Here is a 26,065-nt window from a genome sequence, read left to right as displayed (position 1 = left end):
ATTTACAAACTTTATGTTTATATTATTTGAACAAGATATAATATAATTAAGATAACCTTAAAACACATTTGAAATATCCCCAGCGCGGTCTGTTTATGTGACTCATTGTAACAAAAGTTATAAAAACCTTAAGATATGAATTTGTATCTTCATAATCTTATCAGGTCGTTAACTGATGAGTTTTTTTGTTTCTTTATAGACACGTGTATTGTGAAAATGTAAATATTCTCCTCGCTAGTGTTGGTGCAGTAAAAATTCTTAACTCATGAGTAGGCAGAGAAACATACATCTTTAGTTAGGCAATGTGTGATGGACATGTAAGCCCTAGTTAGCAAAGAAAAAAAGAAAAATAAACTGTGTATATTTTCAGAAATATCTATCTAACTCTCTGTCTATAATTTCATATACAGTAGTTAAAACTTTGATAAACTTTGGCATTATTTAAAATCATTGGGAAAATCACATTCAAATCGATAATGGTCATTTTTGAGTTAAACGAACAAATGCGCCAGTGGTAAATAGTATATATGAAAATATACTTATAGGGTGAAAATATTACTTCCACTCAAAACCAAAACCACAACATGAACTGCCCATAAAAAGCAACATAGTAACTAATAACAATATTTCTTTTATCTACATCTACCACAAATGTAGTCGACAAATGAACATCGTGCCGCGACACGTGAAAGAGACACGAGAAAGCAAATCGTGATCGTATCACATCACATTATGGTGGACTAGTGTGATGATTATTGCTCTATGATTGTATCTAGTACGGATACTAGAGCGCCCCTTTAGTGTAGACAAAATGTTTGACCGTCACGCTATGGTAGATCTTAGTGATATTATGTTTTGGTACAAACTTACGAAGCCTTGTTTGTTTATTTTGTTTTTAAAATATAAGAATATTATAAATTCAAATCTTTGTTACCAATATTTTTATATCAAGTTTTATCGAAATCTCCAATATAAGTTCGAATATAAACTTTTCCAAAAACAAAAAAAAAAGTTATCCGCCAAATGGGACACTAGTGACGGCCGCTTACAGGAGGATTTGCCTTCCACAGTTTTCTTTGGTATAGTTACATAGTTAATGCTTTAAACGCCTTTCAAAACAAATAGAAAATACATATTTTTAGGAAAAAGATAAAAGTAACAATAGCATACATACTAATCATACTATGTCAATGAAACCATGACCTACATTACTACATTTATATATAATTGGCACTCCTTTTCTTTCAAGTCAAAGTGAAAGCATTTATTTATTTCAATGAATCCTTAATCAGGCACTTAAAACTAAAGATAGTTTTTAACAATAGACTCACCCCCTATTACATAGGGGATACATTGTACAGCGGCATTACGTGCCGTAATGTGCACTTCTGCCTACCCCTTCGGGGATAAAAGGCGTGACGTTGCATGTATGGTTTTTAACATTCAACATTTCCCGCGAATCTAGCCACTATATATTATGCATAGGATACAAAACCATCCTATTATGTGCGAGTTTTCCTGTTAGCTACTATTGTTAGAAAACTTTTTGATAAACCGATGTCTTGAGTTCGAGGCCGCGTTCATGCACTCCTTAGTCGTCTGCCGCGTGATTTTCAAACAAATTCTACATAATTTTAATGGAAAATGTTCTTGGAAAACCAGTTTTTGCATGGGTTTAGATTTCCATTTTGCATTGATAGGTATTAGACGAAGGTTATTGCTAATTATGTTAATTCCTTTGCATACCTTTTGTAATTTATTTTATGTGTCAATTCTAGCATTTGTAGCTTGGAATGCAAACATTCCTAACATTTTATAATAAGTAAATTCTTTATATTTTCTCTGATATATTAAACGTACAAAATTACGACTTTCTTTGATATTTTCACAGCATTTTGTCAAGCACAAATATTACCAATTAACAGCCTATAAATGACCACTGCTGACTAAAGACCTCTTCTCGCACGGAGAAGGTTTGAGCAATTACAATTATATCTTCTTCAATAAAAACGCGAAACAAAAAGTGAAATCTTAATATAATATGAAAGCAATAATTTCACACGAATCCACTCATTTTTCAATAAACACGATATTCTTTCAACATGTAACAATACAGCGAAAGTTTTAAAGAGACATAATACTTATTAATGTTGTTTTCGCGTGTTGAAGCATATCACTCATAATTCATATATATCTTTAATAAAAGATATACACATAATTGCATTCCACTATCATTCCACAATCATTTAATCAACATTCCGAATACCGTCCTCGGTATTATTATAGCTGTCTGTTTTAATACCAATATATTATATTTAGTTATTGTGTATCTTTGTGTGCTATATGTTTTTATTTCTGTGTATGAAAGAATATGGGCGATGCTTCTAATTGCCTGGTGGTAGTCGTGTTCCTCCATATTCCAATCTATGGGAACCAAGTCCCAAGATTCTCTGTACCCTTAATCCATGTCTAACACAATTTATCTCTCTTTCTGTACATCACCTACGTACTCACTACTATTTAACATTAAGTTTCCTTTTGCTAGTTTCACCTAAAGGTCACATGAAAAAGTAACACCGTGTTACCACGTGTCAACATCACATCAACAAATAACAACTAGACGGACACATGTCTACCTAATCTCAACAACAACATTATTATTTTGATAATACAATGGAACACCTTCCATTCCATATTTATTAAAACCATGGTCAGAGTCATTATATATTTCATCATACGTTTTCATCACACACAAACAATGTCCTATTTTTCCATCTCCAAAAATTTTTCCATTGTCCTAGTCAGATTTTAACATAAGTGCTTCCGCAGATAATTGTTTCGCTCTGAACACCACAATGATTATAACTTATCAAGGTTTAACTGGGACATATAATCCGTATATAAAATACGTTCAAACTATCTTAACCTTACAAACGACAGGTACATCACTTTCATATAAAACACAGATGTAGATCGCAACGAAATCTTCTAAAAATGGAAATATTAATAGATTAGAATACCAGCTTCTATTTGCTTGTACAATGTTTCAGCATTCTTCCACCTCACGTACACATAACTGCATTTGAAGCTATACAAAACCAGTTGATCATGGTCTCACTTTGTTCCATCTTTCCGCACATTCCACGGCCAGTTTACACTGGAGTTACTTAGCTTGATATGTAGTCGTGTGTACACATACGTGGGTCGGGCTATACAAACAAGTGCGAAAGAAATCTCTGCTATATCAGTATTCTCACTTATCTTCAACTCGAGTTTACATTCTAAATATATTATTATAAGATACTATTTTTAGTTCCAACATGTCATATAGTATTGTTCCTCGTCTTATTTGCTTTGTTAACGGATTATTGCGCGTTTCATGTCACAACTTGCATCAAAACTATTTAGATTGTGCCGTAAAATGATTTGCTTTGAAATTCCCGGCGCTGTTATCATTTTAAGATATTTGTATAGCTAGTTAATGAGTTAGATTAGTTAGTTCTTGTCGGGACTTGCATAATATTTTATAAACGCTAGTGAATTTAAGTGTTATCAAAAATTAAGCAAAGCGCCATTTCTCAGGTTGGGAATGAAACAGTTGTGTTATTCAAAGGTTTATGTAAAATATTATGCCACAACAGGTGATACAACATATGACGAACGGTTTGATGAAAATTTCAATAGATAGCCACAGGAGTAATTTGCATAGAAACAGATATATTTAGTGATAAAACAAAATGCGTTGTATTTGCTGCAGATATTGTGTAGATAGGACAGATAAATTCAGACGACACTCTAGGCTGAAATGTTTATCAACAAATTTTATTCCGAATCCATCCGCGGCCCAATTTTCGCAGCGTTCTGCCTTCCGTATTTGATAGGTTTTAATCTTTTCAAAGTGCTTATTCATATTTCCCTGTGATACGAATTTTTCCATTCACGTGTTTTTCATGTGCCTCTATGAACCTTGAGTTCCTGTTAGCTGAAAATAACGATGTAATACTAATTGTAGCTGATTTTAACACCAAGAGATCAGCCTCCAATTTACCAAAAACAATTTAAGCAGCTATAGTTTAAGTTTAGACAGTATTATTCATCTACACCTGTAGAAGAACCAGTCTACTATCAAATCCCTTTATCATTGATATTTTGACACACTTGCGGATGAGCTCTGCAACTAATCCTCCCAAATCACTCGTCACCATGATTCGGATGGTCTAGTAAACAAAATATTATGTGCTTCAGTACTGAGCATGTAACAATACGGTCTGATCACGGCCATTACACGACCGTGTTTGTGGGTACGTAATTATGCCGATATTTTCGTGTTATTCTGTTTTTACCGACCAATATCTCGGAAATTACCTTTCATTATCTCCGATTTTTGTGCGATTTGTTTACTTCCAGGTGATTGTTGTTATTGGGCCATTTCCGAATGTTGTTTTATTGGTCTAAATTCCAGAAGTTTTAGTTCTCAATCTATCTAAGCTAGTAGAAGTAGGCCTCTAATTTAATATAACGAATACTCCCCAATAAGCAAGCAATCATGCTTTTTACTTCATGGCTGAATAGGCTAAATTATAGTACGTGACCAAAATAACAGGGTTACTAAATTTAACACCCTTGATCAACAAGGTCGTTCCATACATTGCAGCCTATTGATAACATGGTAAGCATACCTTTTGACATTCAAATATCAATATACAACATAGTAATATAGGTAAATCCTTGTGATACTACAGAAGGCTAGATATCAGGGGATGTCCAGCAAAACTATGCCGAAATATATAAATATATGATGCTGTCATTACATTATTACCTTGAGTGATTCATCAACTAATTTCAAAACAACCGAATATTTAAGTGCGTTGACCTGTGCATGTGTGCAGAGAAAGTAGTTAACTCTAGGTTATAAAATATGCATAATTTTCAACTCATTGCTTCCTTGGCACCATAAGATATATCATGATAAATACTAAGAATAGTAATCCAAATATCGCATATATAATGCGCACCTTATTTTTATGTTTTTCCCCTATACCATAAGAGTATTTTGCATACACCATGACCCGCATTGGCTTCATACAAATACATTAAGAGTCAGTCTCCAATTAACGATCGCAGCGCCAAAACTGCAATGTGAGTCCTTGCGTCGTGACCTTTGTTAGACAATAAACAAAAGTAAATGAACACAATACCTAACCATATAAACCAATAAACTCTTCGACATAATTTAGATAACACTAGTAAACCTCTCAAATATTTATTGGTGTATGATAATGGCGATAGGACAATGTTTTAAACTTTGTGCGCAGGCGCATAGGCAGCGACTCTGAGACAGTTTGTCACACTGACCCCGTATGGTTGGTTGAATGAACTTTAAAAGTATTATGCTACACCTGTGCTGGTAAAACGACATTGATTAATATGGTTTTTGGCTTACAAAACTTTTTGGTTATGAAAACACAAGCCAAAATACAAGTGGACGAATTCATTGTTGTTAAACAGTTCACGTTCCTAGGTGCAGTTATAAGTTAATATTGTATAAAAACATTTCATGAATGTTCAAATGAGTAGGTAATGAAAAATTTTCTGATTTATGTTTCATAAAAATTATGCAATCTTGAACCAAACATTATCTTTTACTCCATTGTGTACGCTGCAAAAGCAAAACCTTTATCTTTTCACATTTGAGAAGAAACAGATCTTCTAGAAGTTTCGTAAAACAATTAATATTATACGGAAGAAGACGTACCACCTGCTCCCGAAGTATTTCTGACTTTCCCGCAAATGCCGACCTTACTAAACGTCCTCGTAATTGTTTTCTGGTATAAGGTTATCAGTCATGTTCTCAAGAATGTTTGAAATCTGAATCATAGGCCCAACCGCACTGACGTAAACACTAAACCTAAAAATAAAACCGAAAACTTGAAATATTCAAACGAATATACCAACATAAATAAATAACTAGTGAGTTGGTGGGTATAAATAGCATATCACATGCAAAATTTATATTATTTGATGATGATGGTGATAAGGCAAGATCATAATCTTCGATCTAAGTGACGCTGTTGCGATCTGCCTAATCAAGATTTCTTGGTAAAACGTCGGTAAAAGTATCGACATGTATCCATACGGTGCTGAAAACTGAAATGGTTCCGCTAGAACACGCTCAGTGACGCCGTATCTGATAAAGTTTACCTGATATAGAATAATTAAACCGCCTACGACCGCCATACTCCGAGTGCGCTGAGCCCGCCGCCTCAGTCTTCGCGCGGCGCTCGTTCAAGACACTCGCGTCTCCCGCGAACGCAACCTCCTTTATCTTAAAGTGCTAGTTTATTTTTACACTTATAATATCTTTAGTGATTGTGTTAACATGCCTACTGAAGTTTGTGAGAGATTCATGGCTAAACTATTAAAGATGGTGAGTGCTTTCGGCGTTTTTGCATATTTTTTGTGATTTTAAAAATTATGGTCGTCTGTTGTAATTAATTCTTCTTCATAAATTTTATTTCATTGCTTGAACGTTGTTTGCATACAAATGTTTATTAAAAAAATAATTAACTATATATTTAATAAGGAAAAATGGCAATAAGAATTGTAACCAAAGTTTCAATAAATGCAGTGCGCGTACTATAGTGCAGTGGTTACTGCGAAACACAAAAGCCGGTTCACTTCCGACTTGTACGGGTTTCGGAATTCCCTCATCAAATACAGATATTTACGCATCTCATTAGTAGAACCCAATTAAGGAAGATTTCAAGGCTGCCAAAATCCGCGTAAAGCGTATAAGTTTTAATGTCGTCGCCCCGAAAATAACAATACTAATTATTTTATTGTTTCGGTACTTCGGCCATTGATCATTCGGTCCACGTACACTTGACGTCAATAGTTTAATTACAAACGTGTAATAAAGAGTCTAATTTGGTAACTATGACCTCTTAAGAGTTCTAGTTACTTTCAGAAATGTACCAAGCTGTTCATATCCTCCTCCAGGGTTTATGACCGGTTTCAATGACGTCCAGACTTGGTTGGCTTAATGTGCAGTAATATAACATTGTTTTTGGAGAGATTTTATGGATCATAAAGAGCTGGTCAGATGCCTGCCTGACTACGTAGTCTGGGTAAACTTCTCTGATGTAATGCTTGATTTTACGTAGGATATTTAAATCTCTCATTCATCCATCATTGTCAGTTAAATATTTATTATGATATAAAGTTTCTGTCGGTGCTTTTGTACTGATAACAGGTCTATGACTCTTTCTGAGGTCCTCTCCTACTTAACCTTTCCTATTAAGCTCTTTATTCTGTTTAAGAGTTAAAGGATGTTGAGTAATTCTTCTGAACTTTTCCTCAAACACTTATTGTCTCGTATTGGTGGCGCGAATTCATTAAAATTCCAATTTTGTTCATTTTAAGGCCGCATTTACATACGCGAGAATTTTCTTGTCGCCTCTAAGTAGCGGAAAATTATCAAATATCAACTGTCTTAGTATTGTTCTGTCTGGCACATCTTCGTTATATAATGTATTGTTCTAAAGTCTGTGTGAATAGTGAGGTGAAATTAGTATTCATACCGCAAGTCATGGAGTTTCACGTTTGTTATTTTAGCTGTTCTAATAACTGTTGTGTTCTTTTTTACTTGTTCTTCAATCACAGCTATCTACTCTCTAATATTTTTATGTTATACTTTTATTGTAGGAGTACCTAATCTTGCTTTATTTCCTTCCTAAATACTTCGAGCAACGGATTTCTTTACCTCTGTATGTATACACAGCTTTCGTGCTCCAAAATTAGGTTTGTCAACATCATAGTGCTACGTTATGCGTGCAGTACGTAATACCACCAATATAATTGCGTCAAATCCTCTACTACTATTTTGTGACACAGATTCTAATCAACCCATAATAGTCTCGATAGGTTTATAGCCTTCAATCCGGATCTAGAACATCCTGCACTATTTGTTCTATTTATGCTAATCGTTAGCGGGTTTTCATGTAGACACGGTGAGGTTTTATCCGGGTCGACGTTTATACGTGTCCCAGTTCAGTTCCCTGTTGCGTTTTTATTAGATGGTGGAAATAGGTAACATAGTGTTATATCGTTTATGTCAGTTATATCATTAGTGTTAGCATTCTATGCAGAAACTTCTTCTCTAGTACTTTCAGAGCCTAGCCTAGTCTTTCTAGGGGTCACTACATTGTCTTCATCATCACGACCATCCGATTGGATCTCCACTTTATATTTTGGCATCATCCTTATTTTATTTTCTTGCATCATTCTGGAGAATACATTAGCGATTCTTCGATAGATTAAAGTTCGCATCGAACCAATCTCTCATCGCCCATCATCAAATCTTAACCCAAATATTACAACAGTTTGTGGAATTCATAGTGTATTTATTTAATATTAACATTACCGGGAATATGACTCGCAATAACAATAACTAATAATATTTGAATCAGCAACGAGTTCAATATAACATTTTCAATTATTTTTCCTTCTCTTGCCATTAACCACGCTTGTGGTGGATTCTGTGAATTAAATATTGATCTAAACTTTAATTTTCATAGCGATACTTGTTGAAAAATATGATATACAACAAACAGTTAAAGTTCTAAGAAATAAAGAAAGCTCTTCGAAATTGAATATAACAGATGTAATTGAAACCGTCGATAAAGATTCATTAACTGATAATACAATAGAAAATAGAAACAATTTATATGATTACAAATGAGTAACAGGCGCTACTGTTTCATTGCATAATAGGCATAAATCACGTTATGAGACAAATAACAGCTCATTCACAAGTTGATAGTGTATCGGGGTCGTGTGAGTCAGGTTCATCAAATGGTACATTGTTTACTACTGCCCAACCGCAGGATGTCTGACAACACATCCAACCACCATTATTATTATATTCATATGTGATTCTATTGAAATACAATAGAATTTGTGTATGTTACTTTTGTTAATATGTTTTTGGTGATTCAGTCCTGTTATTCATCATAAATTATGGACAGTGTAACATGTCTAAGCCTCTCCTGTCACTATATCTGTTGTTATTTTTCTTATTTTTTGTAAACAACATAACTTATCCACAATGACAAGTTTTGGATATTCAAACAAACAACCATTTCTACTTTACAGACTAATCAACACTAAGTAGCAATCGGATACAAATTGCAACAAAAGGAAAGTAGTAACAGTATTTTGTATGAAAATATTGCCATTCTTATACTATTGTTATTGTCTGCAAGCCATACTTGTGACATACTAAGTACAGCGCGATCGTCTTCACTAGCCGCTGCAACGGACGTCACTCGACTATTCATGTCTCTTATTTGTACAGCGACTGCATGTTTATGGTCCATCAATATAACTAATAACGTTGCTACAATAGGTGAATGCCAATTGTGTATAATATGACATGACTGACCTGTGGCTTACTCTTTATTGTTAGCACCGACGTCATGCCGCCTATTGTTTCATGTTATTATTTTAGCAAACCCCTCGTTTCTATCATTAGCGTGATTTGCATCATTGAGCTTCTTGTGGCCTCAATGCAAAACAACGATGAGACCTTTCGAATCAGTAACCGGGATTATATTTTTATCAGGTAGTATGCAGATAGATTCAGCTTCCTATCAGCTCTATATAATCCCATAGCCGCCCACGAAGACCGAGATAGTGTGTATCTGGCAACGTCGCACGGTTATTGGATGGGTTGTTAAGGATCATGAATACCGTTCCGTCAAACTTGACTTACAATGCCTGCAGTTTCTAGAACCTTGGGCTGATAGCCAGACATGATAAAACTATCCTAATTAGGGCTGCCCAGACATACAATATGGACACTCGGTATTTCTGTAATTGCACACGCCATAAGCGTTAGCGATTTTTGTTACGGTACTTTGTTTTAAAAACATTTCATTCAGAATAGAATAAATTGTAACTGTTTCGTGCTCCGGAAATCCTAAGTAATTCACGTACGTTATACTTTTAAAAGGTCGGTCGTAAGCTGATCGAAATGTAACGTAACTCGTTCATATGTTTAGTCTAGCTTACTAAACTCTTGATGTACAGATTAATTTGCAATTGGAATTGGGTTGCATTTTATGTGAACACCAAAATATGTAGATTATAAACACGCGTATTTATGAATTTGGATCACGGCTTCACAGATGTAATGTGGCTGGAATTTTTACATTTCTCCCGTTCATTATCAACAAACACGTTTTATATTTTTTATTTTAGTTCTTCAAAGACTATGTTCGCTTTAAACTTTGCCAATATTGTTATTATTGGCAGTTCTTTCCTGTACAAAATAGACACCGGCAATAAAAATAAAAGGAGCTTCAAAAACATTGTTTGTGTCTATTCACAAACAACTTTTTTTTACTACTTACGTATCAGAAAACTGCCACTTAACCATTCAAACAACTTTTTTTTCTCGTCTCAATTGCCAAGGACTTGAAGAAAAATACATAATGTATAGAATATTTCATGTGTTACACCACGATCGTCCGGAAACTGTTTTGTTTAGCGCGAGCATTGTTATTGTAATGCCGTATTGTGTCACCAATCGGGTGTCGGGACCGGGGACATTCGACGTCCCGGCGTGCGACACAAGTACACGACCATTCAGACACTCGTCACTTCAGTAGTCAGTAGCCATTCGGACGTAGCCGCGGACGGAACACGCGATACCCCCCTCGAAAACACGGCCCACGAAAACAATTTGATACACATAAAAAGTAATAGTGTTAAACCAGACATTTCAAGGACTCTGCTATGAAATTGATTACCGATTTCAAGTAACGAGTCCGAAAATTGTGATTGATTTAGCATTTAGCTCGAGTGTAGTTACATGGTGATTACAGTATTAAGTGTTGAAAGTAACATTGAAGATGGTTGTATGGTATACTTCGGAGGGGAAAGACGAGGTAAAAGATTCACTAATACTTCCATTTTGTTTATAAATCCATCTAACTACTTTAGAAAATGTTTCGCAGCGCTGTGTAATACTGTAATACTTCACCCACGCGATTACCACGATAGCCCGTGCTGTATTAAAACAAATTCGCGGAAATTTTTATTCCAAACTGATTAATTACAAATTAAATATTAGTACGCAACGTTAAATGACCGTGTTTCATGAGTACACTCAAATAGACATAAGTTTATGTAATTTTAAGATGGAGACCAATCTCCGGTTTTCTTGGAAACTGATAATTTGCTTGTTGACATATCTCAGTGTGTCTGGTAATGATCTAATGTACTTAATGCTTATGTAATGCACGTAATACATAGGTTAAATTAATGTTATTGTTGTATGGAAACTAATTTCTTTGAATGCATATAGTTTTTTAAAGTATACGTCATAATATTATCCGGGGGTTTTTACCAAACGTCATTGTTTTACAAACGTCATTGGTGAGTGTGGTGATTAAGTACCCACGCATTTTTTTAAAATTCTGAGTAAGCCTATATCCTTATGTGCCCATGGAAGATGTTTCACAATCTAGGGGATTTCTTGAATGATAGGAAGCTCTGTAGACTCGGGGTTTTTTCTATGCAATAGCGACGGTGTATAGTATGTATACCATCTGCATTTATAACGTCTGTCTGTGTTTACAAGGAGCAAGGTTAAGTTTTAATGTTATATGTTTCAAAATACGCTATAATTTAGTTTCCTTAACATATACTGTAGCAAAACAATAGTTTATTTTTCCTCCAATTATAGTGAAAGCAATCAACACTACTAGTATACTGCTATAAGTTAACTTAATACTGTTTTAGTACAAAATCGAAAGGGGTACCGCTCTTTGGTCTATTCAACCTCCTTGGTTTATCATTTCAATTGTCCTATCACTCCAGTACGCCTCTCTCAGCACGTGGTCCTGATATCTACCCGTATCAGCGCCGGAGGCTGGTGTCAGGCGCTCCACCACCTTCGACAAACAAACTGACAGTTTGCTTGTCTCATGTACACATACATACGTGGCACCTTCATGTTTTGTACAGGGCTGCTAGCTCACCGTTATACTTCATTTATATTTTGATATATTATAAAGTATTTAACATAAAACTGGCTACACCGGCGGCCCTATATCCTTCTTCTATAAATAAACTATCCAACACACAAATAATTATTAAATTCGAATCAGCATTTCAGGATATTAGCGCGTGCAACAAAACAAACTAACTCATTAGCTTTGTGGTATTAATAAGGTATAAATTTATAAATCCAAATATTATTAGTTAGTTTAATTTTTCAATTAAGGATGTGTTGTATTGACGTCAAGCGACCGATAGCCAACTATTTGGGTGATTTAAATGTACCCATTTACCTATCTAGGTACTGCAGTTACCTCAATTCATTTGTGTTTAAGGAAACTTTTGACATTAATCTGAGAGGTGGACATCATGTCATGGTAGTTAGTTTAGGTTATAATATAATTATATCCAAACATGTTATTCGAATTAAAATCCAATTAGTAAGATAATTAAAATTAGCACTACATCAGCGTACATTAATTTCGATTTATAAACATGACTTTAGAATGGAAAATCGATGTTTAAGTCCTTAGTTTTGAAAAGTATTCGCTAACATGAAATAGACAGTAGTTACTCGGTATCTGGAATTGTGACGCTAAAATACAGTTCATAATCATTACAAAAATACTCTAAAGTCTAATATAAATAGTATATTCCACACGATAACTCCAGTAACCTTATCTACAAGGGACACTACAGCAATGAGCATATAGATTCAATGCCGAGCAAAGGGGCGCGGCCCATTACGATCAATTGAACTCCTTCCTCGGACGATGTCACATGCCGCCTACGTTTCGTTTCAATTGCATTCTCAATCTGGGACGGATAAACGGACATACGGACGGATGAACGTGTCAGAAATGAACCTTGATGCGTAGGAAATTGAAGCTTAAAGAATGAAAATGCTATGTGTCTAAGAAATTTTCAAGTTGGTAAAGAGAATTGGTGGAAATACACTAGGAAAATAATTATTTCTTTCATTTGCAACAACACACTTTTGGATTTGTATAATTTACATCTACTGAAAGAGCTTATAATAGCTTAATTTAACTCATGCACAGTCGTTCTTACTAAACTAGAAGTACTATACTAACTTCGTCTCAACCGTTTGAGTGCAACGAACCGCATCCAATCATTCAATTCATCCAATCTTCCACCCAAGCCAGCTGGACTCAATATCTACCAATGAAGGAGTATTCAAAATAAAGTACTAGTTTTTACCGGGATAAAAAGTAAACTATATGTGTTATTCCAATCTGAATGTTTGTGTTTTGGCAAAAGAGTGACACCTTCACAAAATTTTATGTTTTTATAATATTAGTAGGATCACTAGATGATTCATAAACACTTCAAATCACTATAAAAGGGTTTAGTGCTTGTAGTCTGATGCCTAATGCAGACGGCTTCCTTCCGTTGTGCCTTACCACTTGAATGGAATAACAATAGCCCATATTAAACACGTATTTTATAACGTTTAATGCAACCGTCCTATGCAGTTAACATTACGTCATTCATTCAGTAAGTACTTCTCGAAAGTACCCCCATCAAAAATAGGTTAGCTGTTTCAGGGAATAGAATGTTTCGAAACCACATTTCGTGAATGAATTTACCAATACAAGGTAGTGTTGGTGAATTAAAGTTGGTGCCGCGAAATCCCAGGGAAGGGAAATTATTCGTAAATTAATTTGAATTTCTCTTTACGTAATATACTAAAATTCAAGTGAAAAGGTATTGTATTTAGCATTAAATATGACTACCTTTTTATCCTTTTACGTAAATACAAATCATCAAGCTAAATAATACTGAGTTTACAATGTTCGGCCAACCCTATTACTGACTATGAAATATGAAAAGCGGCGACTGAACGCTTACCTCTTTTTATGAATGACATAGTTTTCCTTGTAACTCCAACAAACCACAGCTATTTGTGCTTGTTTTTATATTTCTGTGGTCAAATTTAATATTAAAGTGAATACTGCTTACAAGGATTAGGTAATTACAAGACAGTGTAGTTTAAATATATTTCAACCTAAGCCTGGTACTTGTGATAATTTGTGTGGGATGAAGGAAAATAGTATCGAAAAATATCCTCCTATAAGGCATCTATTTCTGTGCTCTGATTCGTATATAATGGTGCCACCTTTGTGTCATGTTGTTTACCTGTAACTCCTGACATAGGTATTTATATTGTTTATTTATTAAACCTTAATATTACGTTACGCTTGTTTGGTTAGTAAAGTGGGTAAAACTGGGCATTTTACGTTGTGTTTTTACCAGTATGGACCTTTCATTCAAGTTTTATTAATACCTACTTGTAACTGCTAAGCATTGTCCTGGATCTACGTCGTAGTAGTCTTATGACAAAATACTGTATTTTCTTTAAATCTTCAGTAGGCTAATTCAGTAAATCATTTTAATATTCATCATTTGCTTTAAAAACCGATTATTTCAACTTCACACGTCTCTTCAATAAACCATAAAAGCGAACTATCTCGATATCGAATGTTTATTTATTTATGTTAATCCGAGTCTTCTGTTTATTTATCTATGCTAATGCATCACTCAATAATTCTATGCAATACGTCTTGTACTTGCGACAAAAATATTCAGATCTTTTTAAAGCTAAATCCTTGTTTAAACGCCTGAGAAGAGAAAAAGAAATTAATTATTTAACGATACTAAAGAACCTCCCTTTTTGATAACGACAAAAATCTAACATCTAAATATCCTTTACTTCAGATGCAAAGAAATTAAAAAAAAAAATATTTGCGTAAAAATGGCGCTGCCATCGCTTTTGGAATTGCGTAGTTTCTGTCTGCCATTTTATTCTCTCGTTCTCAAGTTGTAAATCATTCAATCAGCAATTTGTTCCAGTCATTGTTCTACAGTGAACGTGTAAATTATATTGCTTATTGGATAGTAATACAACAAGTCAAGATTATTCAATTCTATTGCTTTTATCGTAATAATATCGGTATTATTTCAACCATATAGTTGGTGCTTAGTTATTTAAGCAAAGTTTTTAAGAAAATTAACTTTTATACTTTCAAAACCGTCTTAAAAATGTTGTACCTTCCATACAGATTTTTTCCAATACTTTTGATATTAATGTATGTTATTTTGTTTGTCCACAGAGCGAGCAATCCTCGCCATTCCGTCGCTGGACTACGGGCAGCGGCGCAGGCAGCTCCTACCGTCACCACGAACACCGCAACATGTATAACAAGGTAAACTTTATTCTGTGACCAATAGAGTTGATATTCCAATGACGCCCAACATTACTGAAAACTTAATATGCTACTATGATCTTTACACAGTGTTGACTATTCGCAACTCGCGGATGGAATTAAATCAAATATATTACGGCAATAGGCTTGCCTTACCTACATGGGACTTAAATAAGCGGTATGTGCGTTAAAATAATTCGATTTCTAACCATAATATCTGTCTACAGCAAATGAGCGAGGGCTCAGCGCCAGTGGCGACGACAAACGGCGGCGGCTCCAACGTGTCGCGCTGGTCTCTGGGGCTGGAACACCTGCTGGCAGACCCTGCAGGCTTCGAAGCCTTCGCCCACTTCCTCGCCAAGGAGTTCGCCGCAGAAAACATACGGTGAGACACCATTTTTGATACAAAAAGTAGGATTACAGAGGTTGCTTACAGCAGAATTAAACTTGTCTTGTCTAACTAAGTGAAAAAACTAGTATCTTAGCAGCCATAGTAACTTAATTGTACTAAAGTTTAGCTTCTCACCTACAGTTTCTGGTGGTCATGTGAGCAGTACAGTGCTATATCGGAGCCGGAACGTCGCGGTGCACTGGCAGCTGAGATCTGGCAGCGCCACCTGGCGGACAAGGCGCCGGAGCCCGTCAACGTGGACGCCGCCGCCCGCCGCGCCGCCAAACTCATGATGGAGACCCATCCACCACCAGCCGAGCTCTTCCAACAGGTAATACCAACTAATATAATGAGGAATGTCTTTGTATTTGTTTCTGTATCTTTTGGAACACAAAACGGAATTGTTTTTCAAACCGTCATAAGTGTCTCAAAAATATCACGATTTTGGAGCTCGATATCTCAAGTTCCAGAGGAGGGCAAAGATTTTCATGTCCAAATTCGGATTAATAACAATAAGCTGACCAAAATGGCATGTCGATAGCAATTTGCCCTCCTCTACATTCCGAACAATAACATGACTTGCGCACAACGAGTGCAATTTCAGTACTTTACAACAAATAACAAAATTATAGCATATCTAGTAAGATCCTGTTAGCAAATCGTAATCAATCATCGAATGCTTGTAGATTGTATCTCTATGCATCATAGTACAGTTACCAACCTATTCTCAAAGTCAAATGAAGTGCAAACACCCGTCTACAATCACAATCATCACACACAAATACCTTTACATCTGTCTACCTTTCACACATTTTCCTCTTGTCAGTTCCAAGGGGGTCATGCAATGAGATAAAAATAACAAATCAGCTGACAACATTACCTACTTCTTTGTCAGATATTAGTAGGTACTTCGAGTATATTTTTTTCACTGATAACAATCACAAATCGATTTATCATTGCTATATGCATTTACGCAATGACTATCAATATTACTATGCGTGAAATGTTTGATTGATCACGCCAATTAATATGGTCGGTATAATTTTATGAGGTAATTGCTACCAGTGTATTGCAACAGTTTTATCAAGTTACTATTACAGATACTTGTTTAGCAAACGATCATTTGGTAGAAGTAAGAAAACTAGTATTATGTGGCAATCTTTACGGTTTTATTATAATAAGCATGACTTTAACTTCGCCCTCAATGGTTAGGTACATGAGACTTGTAAACAATTTGTAAACAAAAGTTACAACGTTATACAATCAAGTAAATTACATACATAACTAAAACATAACTCAACCTCCAATCATTTATTGCGTATCATGTGTATTTTTGCCTATTCTTTACATAATATTTTTTTTTAAGTACATATGTGCATATGTCTAACTACTTTAAATTAATAAGTAAAACTAACCGATATCTCACTCGTTCTCAGGCTCAGAAGCAGATATTCAACGTGATGAAGTTTGACAGCTACCCTCGGTTCCTCCGCTCCGGTATACACGCGGAGTGCGCACGCGCAGACCTGCGGGGACTGCCGCAACCTTACGCCCCCGCCAGGGATAATAATGCTGAACCTACTAAGGTAACATAGATTATAAATATACATTGTTATTTACAAAAAAAAAATTGGACATTTTTTAACTCTAAAGACTTAGCTTAGCTTAGCTTAAGGTTTTTGTTAAGTTGTGGTTTGGATTATGAAGTCAGTGTAGTCAATGGATAGATTTAATAACATCTATCTTGAAAGTTCTTGCCACTAGTAACTGCAAACTAACTTTTAAACTTAACTTAGGTACAATAATATATCTAGTAATAAAGCTGACAGAAGCCAAACCAATATCTTTATTTATTTTACCCAGCTACAATGAAAGTAATCTCTAAACAATTAACACCTAATAATTCTCTCAGCTAAACTAAAACTACTTATTCCTCCACAGTTAAAGAAGTCAGACAGCAACGCATCCGAGCGGCGCCGTAGCGGCGGCGGGTCGCTCCTGCCGTGGAAGCTGCGCGCCGGCCGCGAGCGGGCCAACTCCACGCAGCATGCCGAGCCACCGCCCGTCACTGATGTAAGTCAATACACTATTGGTCTAATACTCCTGCCGTGGAAATTACGCGCCGGCCGCGAGCGGGCCAACTCCACGCAGCATGCCGAGCCACCGCCCGTCACTGATGTAAGTCTAATACTCACACACTATTGGTCTAGTACTCCTGCCGTGGAAATTACGCGCCGGCCGCGAGCGGGCCAACTCCACGCAGCATGCCGAGCCACCGCCCGTCACTGATGTAAGTCTAATACTCACACACTATTGGTCTAGTACTCCTGCCGTGGAAATTACGCGCCGGCCGCGAGCGGGCCAACTCCACGCAGCATGCCGAGCCACCGCCCGTCACTGATGTAAGTCTAATACTCACACACTATTGGTCTAGTACTCCTGCCGTGGAAATTACGCGCCGGCCGCGAGCGGGCCAACTCCACGCAGCATGCCGAGCCACCGCCCGTCACTGATGTAAGTCTAATACTCACACACTATTGGTCTAGTACTCCTACCGTGGAAATTACGCGCCGGCCGCGAGCGGGCCAACTCCACGCAGCATAGCGAGCCACCGCCCGTCACTGATGTAAGTCTAATACTCACACACTATTGGTCTAGTACTCCTGCCGTGGAAATTACGCGCCGGCCGCGAGCGGGCCAACTCCACGCAGCATGCCGAGCCACCGCCCGTCACTGATGTAAGTCTAATACTCACACACTATTGGTCTAGTACTCCTGCCGTGGAAATTACGCGCCGGCCGCGAGCGGGCCAACTCCACGCAGCATGCCGAGCCACCGCCCGTCACTGATGTAAGTCTAATACTCACACACTATTGGTCTAGTACTCCTGCCGTGGAAATTACGCGCCGGCCGCGAGCGGGCCAACTCCACGCAGCATGCCGAGCCACCGCCCGTCACTGATGTAAGTCTAATACTCACACACTATTGGTCTAGTACTCCTGCCGTGGAAATTACGCGCCGGCCGCGAGCGGGCCAACTCCACGCAGCATGCCGAGCCACCGCCCGTCACTGATGTAAGTCTAATACTCACACACTATTGGTCTAGTACTCCTGCCGTGGAAATTACGCGCCGGCCGCGAGCGGGCCAACTCCACGCAGCATGCCGAGCCACCGCCCGTCACTGATGTAAGTCTAATACTCACACACTATTGGTCTAGTACTCCTGCCGTGGAAATTACGCGCCGGCCGCGAGCGGGCCAACTCCACGCAGCATGCCGAGCCACCGCCCGTCACTGATGTAAGTCTAATACTCACACACTATTGGTCTAGTACTCCTGCCGTGGAAATTACGCGCCGGCCGCGAGCGGGCCAACTCCACGCAGCATGCCGAGCCACCGCCCGTCACTGATGTAAGTCTAATACTCACACACTATTGGTCTAGTACTCCTGCCGTGGAAATTACGCGCCGGCCGCGAGCGGGCCAACTCCACGCAGCATGCCGAGCCACCGCCCGTCACTGATGTAAGTCTAATACTCACACACTATTGGTCTAGTACTCCTGCCGTGGAAATTACGCGCCGGCCGCGAGCGGGCCAACTCCACGCAGCATGCCGAGCCACCGCCCGTCACTGATGTAAGTCTAATACTCACACACTATTGGTCTAGTACTCCTGCCGTGGAAATTACGCGCCGGCCGCGAGCGGGCCAACTCCACGCAGCATGCCGAGCCACCGCCCGTCACTGATGTAAGTCTAATACTCACACACTATTGGTCTAGTACTCCTGCCGTGGAAATTACGCGCCGGCCGCGAGCGGGCCAACTCCACGCAGCATGCCGAGCCACCGCCCGTCACTGATGTAAGTCTAATACTCACACACTATTGGTCTAGTACTCCTGCCGTGGAAATTACGCGCCGGCCGCGAGCGGGCCAACTCCACGCAGCATGCCGAGCCACCGCCCGTCACTGATGTAAGTCTAATACTCACACACTATTGGTCTAGTACTCCTGCCGTGGAAATTACGCGCCGGCCGCGAGCGGGCCAACTCCACGCAGCATGCCGAGCCACCGCCCGTCACTGATGTAAGTCTAATACTCACACACTATTGGTCTAGTACTCCTGCCGTGGAAATTACGCGCCGGCCGCGAGCGGGCCAACTCCACGCAGCATGCCGAGCCACCGCCCGTCACTGATGTAAGTCTAATACTCACACACTATTGGTCTAGTACTCCTGCCGTGGAAATTACGCGCCGGCCGCGAGCGGGCCAACTCCACGCAGCATGCCGAGCCACCGCCCGTCACTGATGTAAGTCTAATACTCACACACTATTGGTCTAGTACTCCTGCCGTGGAAATTACGCGCCGGCCGCGAGCGGGCCAACTCCACGCAGCATGCCGAGCCACCGCCCGTCACTGATGTAAGTCTAATACTCACACACTATTGGTCTAGTACTCCTGCCGTGGAAATTACGCGCCGGCCGCGAGCGGGCCAACTCCACGCAGCATGCCGAGCCACCGCCCGTCACTGATGTAAGTCTAATACTCACACACTATTGGTCTAGTACTCCTGCCGTGGAAATTACGCGCCGGCCGCGAGCGGGCCAACTCCACGCAGCATGCCGAGCCACCGCCCGTCACTGATGTAAGTCTAATACTCACACACTATTGGTCTAGTACTCCTGCCGTGGAAATTACGCGCCGGCCGCGAGCGGGCCAACTCCACGCAGCATGCCGAGCCACCGCCCGTCACTGATGTAAGTCTAATACTCACACACTATTGGTCTAGTACTCCTGCCGTGGAAATTACGCGCCGGCCGCGAGCGGGCCAACTCCACGCAGCATACTGAACCTCCGCCCGTCACTGATGTAAGTCTACACACTATTGGACAAATACTCTTAACTGCATGTATTCAGCACATAACGTGTAGTGGGTTCGATTCCCGCACGGCGTAACTCTTTGTCAGATCCACAAAATGTTGTTTCGGGTCTTGGTGTGATGTGTATGTGATCTTGTATGTTTTTATACGCACCCACGATACAGAAGAAAATCCTACGGGGGCCACGATTTGTAAGAAAAAAGTATTACCCTCAGACAAGAATAGTTATCACTACAAATTCTTTGTAAAATGACTGCGGTAGCACGATATTTGAGTATAACTCAAAATTGAATAGCATTTCAGTATTCGAGCGTAAATATCGTGTGTACCGTAAACCGGGGTTACTTTGATCAATATTGAACTTTGAAGGTCCTTAACATTTATATTTGTGGGTGTAAAAAAAATACAAAAAAAGTCTATTAATCGGTATTTTTAGTACTCTCGATTCCTGTAATAATAAGTAAAAAAATGTGTCGTGATATTGAGAAAAAATAAAAAAACTGTCTGATCAAAGTTATACGTAGGATGGGGTTACTTTGATACCCCCATTTTTTATTGCGTAACGACAAAGTAACTCCAATTATAATTCCAATAAATTAAAAAAAATCAAAATCTACCAACGGGAAAAATAAATATTCACATTTTTGTCTTACGGGGTAACTTTGATCAAATAAGTCATCAGAGAAATTTAACATTTCTTTATTAAACATGTTGGTAATACAATTCTAGCTTAAAATCAGGTCTTATTTATTTATTTTCATTAAAACTAAACAGGAACTTAGAAATAGTAAGTCTTCATACAATCAACAAAGTTAAAACCTATAAAATAATTAGTCTTCATAAAATCAACAATATAAAACCTATGCTAACAATTCTGCGATATCAATATCAAAAAAAAAAAATTGGACACATTCAACATTACTATGATGACTTGCAAAAGGCTTTGGTTTTGGCAGGTAGGCCATAGTAATATGTCAGTTGTCTCAATTTGAGATATATCATCACGAACCAATTTGAATTCTTTTTTATTTCCCAAGGATTTGAAACCTTCGACAACCAGTGGGTCTGGATTGATGATACGACAAACATATTTGTAAGTTTTCTTGCCTCGTTGTGACCAAAACTTCACTAAAACAAATCTCATAACTTTGATCAATCTCACACCATATACCCTATCAATGACACCCCGCATTAAGCAAACTCAATTCATTGCATTCTTTTTGAGGTTAGAATATCAATAATCTCTGTATAGATTAATCGATCATAGGCACATAATGGAGTTTATCTAGAAATTTCATTACACCATCTTGTGTTTAAATACAAATGAAGTTTTGCAGCAAAATTATTTAGCTATTAATAGAGATAACAATGTATTTACCTTTTTTAACTAAATTTGCGGGTGGATTCCCAGCGTGTTTTCAGAAAAGGATTTGACAGTTCTTCAGTTTTGCTAACGTAGAAAAAAAAACTACCATACGTGTTTCGTTTTACGCAATTCGTCATTTTATATGAAATGAAAGTTTCGATCAAAGTCACCCCGTGAATCAAAGTAACCCCGGTTTACCAGTACTCAAAGATACATTTTACTCAAATTTATTCGGTGTAGGTACGGTAACATTATCCTTCACCCCTCTGGCACTAGTCGCGGAAATCATTTTACTCACGGAAAAAGTAATTGTTACTACACTTGTGTTAAAGTCGTATTAAATTATCTTAACAATAAAGTCGACATAAATCATTATAACTCTACACTGAGAACTTCCTTAATGACCGCGTAATAATCTCAAGTAGGTTTCATAAAGGCAGACATCTTCCATCACTTACCACCAGACGAGTTAATGACTCATTACTGATCTAAATTACACTTATTATAATAAATTGTACCTAAATTAAATTTAATATAACTACCGTGTAAACAATTGTTAGTGCGCGAAATAATTCAAATAAAATAATAATAAATTATAAAAACCAACACCTAATCATTTTTTGAAACCGCATAAATATCCGTTCTATAGTTTCAATTTAAAGTTGTGCAACAAAACTGCTAACCAAATGTTAGTCATTTGATTGAACACAAGGAAAACTAATTTAAAAATTAAATATTGGTGTCAGAATCAAACGAACTTAATAAGGAGTATTAGTATTAATATTAAATAGAAAAAGGACAGTTATAACTAACTAGGGAACCGCCCCAGCTTCGCATGGGTACAAAGGTGATATATCATGCATATAAACCTCCTGTACAATCACTCAATCTAAAAAAACCGTTAAGTAGTTTTAAAGATTGATGGTCAAATACTCAAACGTCACTCAATTTTAAAACGCGAGACGCGCTCAAGAACTGTTCTATCCCTACAAATTCTTTGTAAATGACAGAGATACAAGGATATTTAAGCGCAACTTAAAATTGAGTAGCATTTCAATATTCGGGCGTTAATCATACAAAGGGAAATAAGGACAGAAGAAGAAGAATGCAATACAAAATTGTTGCATGAACAAATATTTAAACAGCAATAATCATGTTAATTTTCCTCCACTTCTAATTAGCAAAACATCTGTTGAAGATGTTAATAAATAACCAGTTCTAACTAGTTTTCCTTTAAGAAACAATTGAATAGATCACGACGCTCAAATATGCACAGAAACACACCATATTGTATGCACGGAAAAACACGACACTATCACTAAACTAAAGCAAATATTGGCCCTCTGTGCTCACAACTATTATTAGTATTTAGTAATTGTACAAATAATAACGTAATTTCTAAACATAATACGATTTTGTCTACTCATCGCAGGGCAGTGTCGTTAGAATATTTGCTACATCATAAAGACAAATATTTGTGTTACTATAATTAATTATGTGGATAAGTTATTGTTAGTTTTAGATAAGTCATTAGATTTATTAACATAAACCTTTAAAGGAAAACCTTCAAGGAATTATATTAGGCGACAAATCTTATTAGCGTTCTTAGTTTAATAAAAAAAAAGTGTAAGTAATGAAAAGCTAATTTAGCATTTTTGACTCCAAATTCAATTCATCCTATGTGATGAGAAGCTGCTATGAGAATAGAAAAATGGGCATATAACAATTAGATAAAACATGACAGCATAAGATCTTAGTTGACCAACAAAATAAAATCAATATCACCCTTCTAACATATACAGAATACTATAATTATCACAACATTAGTAAATCAAGTACCTATTGCATTAGGATCACGATGAACGCGCAGAAAGTTTTCCAAACTATAGAGTCACGAACGTGCAAATATCAAATATGTACGAGTACATACGCCTGTTTTACTTATGTACTGAACAATATTTGTACATATACCGAGTATATAGAAGTGTACACTGTATATAACGTGTTTATTTATTAGTAAATGTAGGTAAATGTGTACGCTGTTTCGTTCTAAAATTGTTTCCAATGTATTGTTTGAGTTTGTTGTAGTTTATTGATTGTGTGCGGTTATTTATGTGGAAGATTTTGCTTTTAATTGTATCGTCATTGTTTTTGAACGTTTGTTAGCCCGTGACACTATTAGTTTGTCTCCAAAGACGATAAATATCACTTTTAGCCAGTTCTTAGTTTTAGAATATAAAGCTTACTAATTTTCCTTATCCAAGATTTCTGTTCTAATTTTTTACATTTACAAACAATCGTTTAATAAGGGAATGTATACAATAAAATACTAATAATATTGTTTCTATTGTCATCAGGTGGTGAAATCAAGTCAATCAGTTCCCGGGCAGAGCTTGTTATGCCGCGTGGTACTACCAGATGGCGCCACCTCCGTGGTGGGAGTGGACGACTCCTTGACTGTACGAAGACTAGTAGACCGACTACTGCAGAGGAGGAACCTGCCCTGTGCCAACTATGATGTACTGCTTAAAGATGCTAGTCAGGTAAGAACATCAACATTCAAAGGATTTATAAGATAACTAAGATATCTAGTTTACCGCTTCAAACATTTTATTCTCAGCTTTTAAACTTTTTTTAGTCTTCCACAAATAATTTAAGACCAGAATTAGTCAAATTGGTTCAGCCGTTCTCGAGTTTTGGCGAGACTAAATGAACAGCAATTGATTTTTATATATAGAGATTTTTGCCTTGAGTAGTAAAAAATAATGTAATCTAAAGCCAGATATTCAATTAAGACATATCTTAAATACACTAATCAGGTCATTTTGCTTACCATTAAGGCGTGAAGATGTATGTAACTAACTAAGTTTTGTTTACCTTCTGCAGGGTACGTCAACGACAGTAGACCTATCATCTCCGTCGAGCGTGCTGGGCGGTCGCGAGGCGGTGGTGGAGCGTCGCGTGGTGGTCCGCCTAGAAGTGGGGTCGCGGGGGGTGGCGGTGCGCTGCGGGCCCGCGCGCCGTCTGAGGCACGTGCTGCGCCCCGTGCTCGCCAAGTACGCCGCGCCGCACCCCGCGCGCGCCGTGCTCAGGGACGGACGCGTACTGCATCCTGATACACTCATGCAGGTAGGATTCAGTAGCAAGTTACTGTTAAATTATAGTATTTATTATGGTAGATAGAGTAATTCAGATGTGATTAAGTTTAAAACTCACCATAGTCTTAACTTGCCAAGCTAATCTCTCTACCAACTCACCATAGTAGTTAACACGCCAAGCTAATTTGACTGCCAATCGAAATAGAGAGATAAAGCCCTCTTTTGTATAAGAGACAATACAAAAGCAATAGGCCCTCACAGGCTATTGATGATGATGGAAATCTTAATTTAGTACTTAGCTTGTGATTAAAAGCCCCGATGTGGCTCGAAATTAATCGGACACTCTCAAAGCGGAACTTATTTAACAAAGCATATTTTCTACTCCTCTACTCTACTCCTCCATGCAAAATACCTATACATTTTAAACAAAAAACTAACAACAAAATATTTTTCCCCAGGAACTGGACGGCTCTCGTCTCCAAATAGTGGAAGTATCAGAGAACGGCGAGTACCGAGCTACTACAGCAGAGCCGCGCGACGTCGACGACGACACCGACTCGCTCAGCGACCTCGCCGTCCGCCTGCAGGACGACGCCATGCGGCAACCTGATGAAATCGTTAGTATTCGATTAGTATTACTTGTTAGATATTGGTTCGTTTATTGTGTTGTCGGAAATAAAGTATAGTGAGTGACTTAAAGTCAGTTAGAAGTGTATAAAAATGTTTGATTATACATATTATGTTTTGCATGCTATAGAAAAGTATTTACTTTTGAAGAAACGTTTGTCTTAAAAGTTTATTGTCTGTTCTTAATTTCAGTAACTTTAATCAATTACATGATACGGTTATGAATCCCTTTATTAATCAATTAACACTTAACTTTTTATAACATTATTAACAAAATCATTTCATGTTGATACAGAGTGTTGGCACGGCCAGTGGCAGTAGTCGCGGCAGTGGTGGCGCCACCGGGCGGGTGCGGGCGGCACTGCGGCCCGGACCCCCGCTACATCATCACCCACCTGGTTAGTATACACTATACT

At 37.8% G+C, this 26,065-nt stretch overlaps 1 protein-coding gene across 4 annotated transcripts in view; it reads left to right on the top strand.

The window, feature by feature from the left end:
* Window positions 1–26,065, top strand: part of LOC118277919 (regulator of G-protein signaling loco) — a 109,440-nt gene that overhangs the window by 81,867 nt on the left and 1,508 nt on the right. For 3 of the 4 annotated variants that reach the window (XM_050700387.1, XM_050700390.1, XM_050700389.1), the window contains exons 4-12: window positions 15,198–15,290; window positions 15,518–15,675; window positions 15,823–16,012; window positions 17,118–17,267; window positions 17,623–17,754; window positions 24,282–24,467; window positions 24,811–25,053; window positions 25,481–25,639; window positions 25,945–26,047. In XM_050700387.1, the coding sequence (XP_050556344.1) occupies window positions 15,198–15,290; window positions 15,518–15,675; window positions 15,823–16,012; window positions 17,118–17,267; window positions 17,623–17,754; window positions 24,282–24,467; window positions 24,811–25,053; window positions 25,481–25,639; window positions 25,945–26,047 (1,414 nt within the window). Of the gene's footprint in view, window positions 1–15,197; window positions 15,291–15,517; window positions 15,676–15,822; window positions 16,013–17,117; window positions 17,268–17,622; window positions 17,755–18,234; window positions 18,308–24,281; window positions 24,468–24,810; window positions 25,054–25,480; window positions 25,640–25,944; window positions 26,048–26,065 lie in introns of all 4 variants that reach the window. The other variant, XM_050700388.1, reaches the window with a different exon arrangement.

Source organism: Spodoptera frugiperda, chromosome 18, assembly GCF_023101765.2.
Source record: "Spodoptera frugiperda isolate SF20-4 chromosome 18, AGI-APGP_CSIRO_Sfru_2.0, whole genome shotgun sequence".
Lineage (NCBI taxonomy): Eukaryota > Metazoa > Arthropoda > Insecta > Lepidoptera > Noctuidae > Spodoptera > Spodoptera frugiperda.
This window is presented reverse-complemented; position numbering and strand designations above follow the sequence as displayed.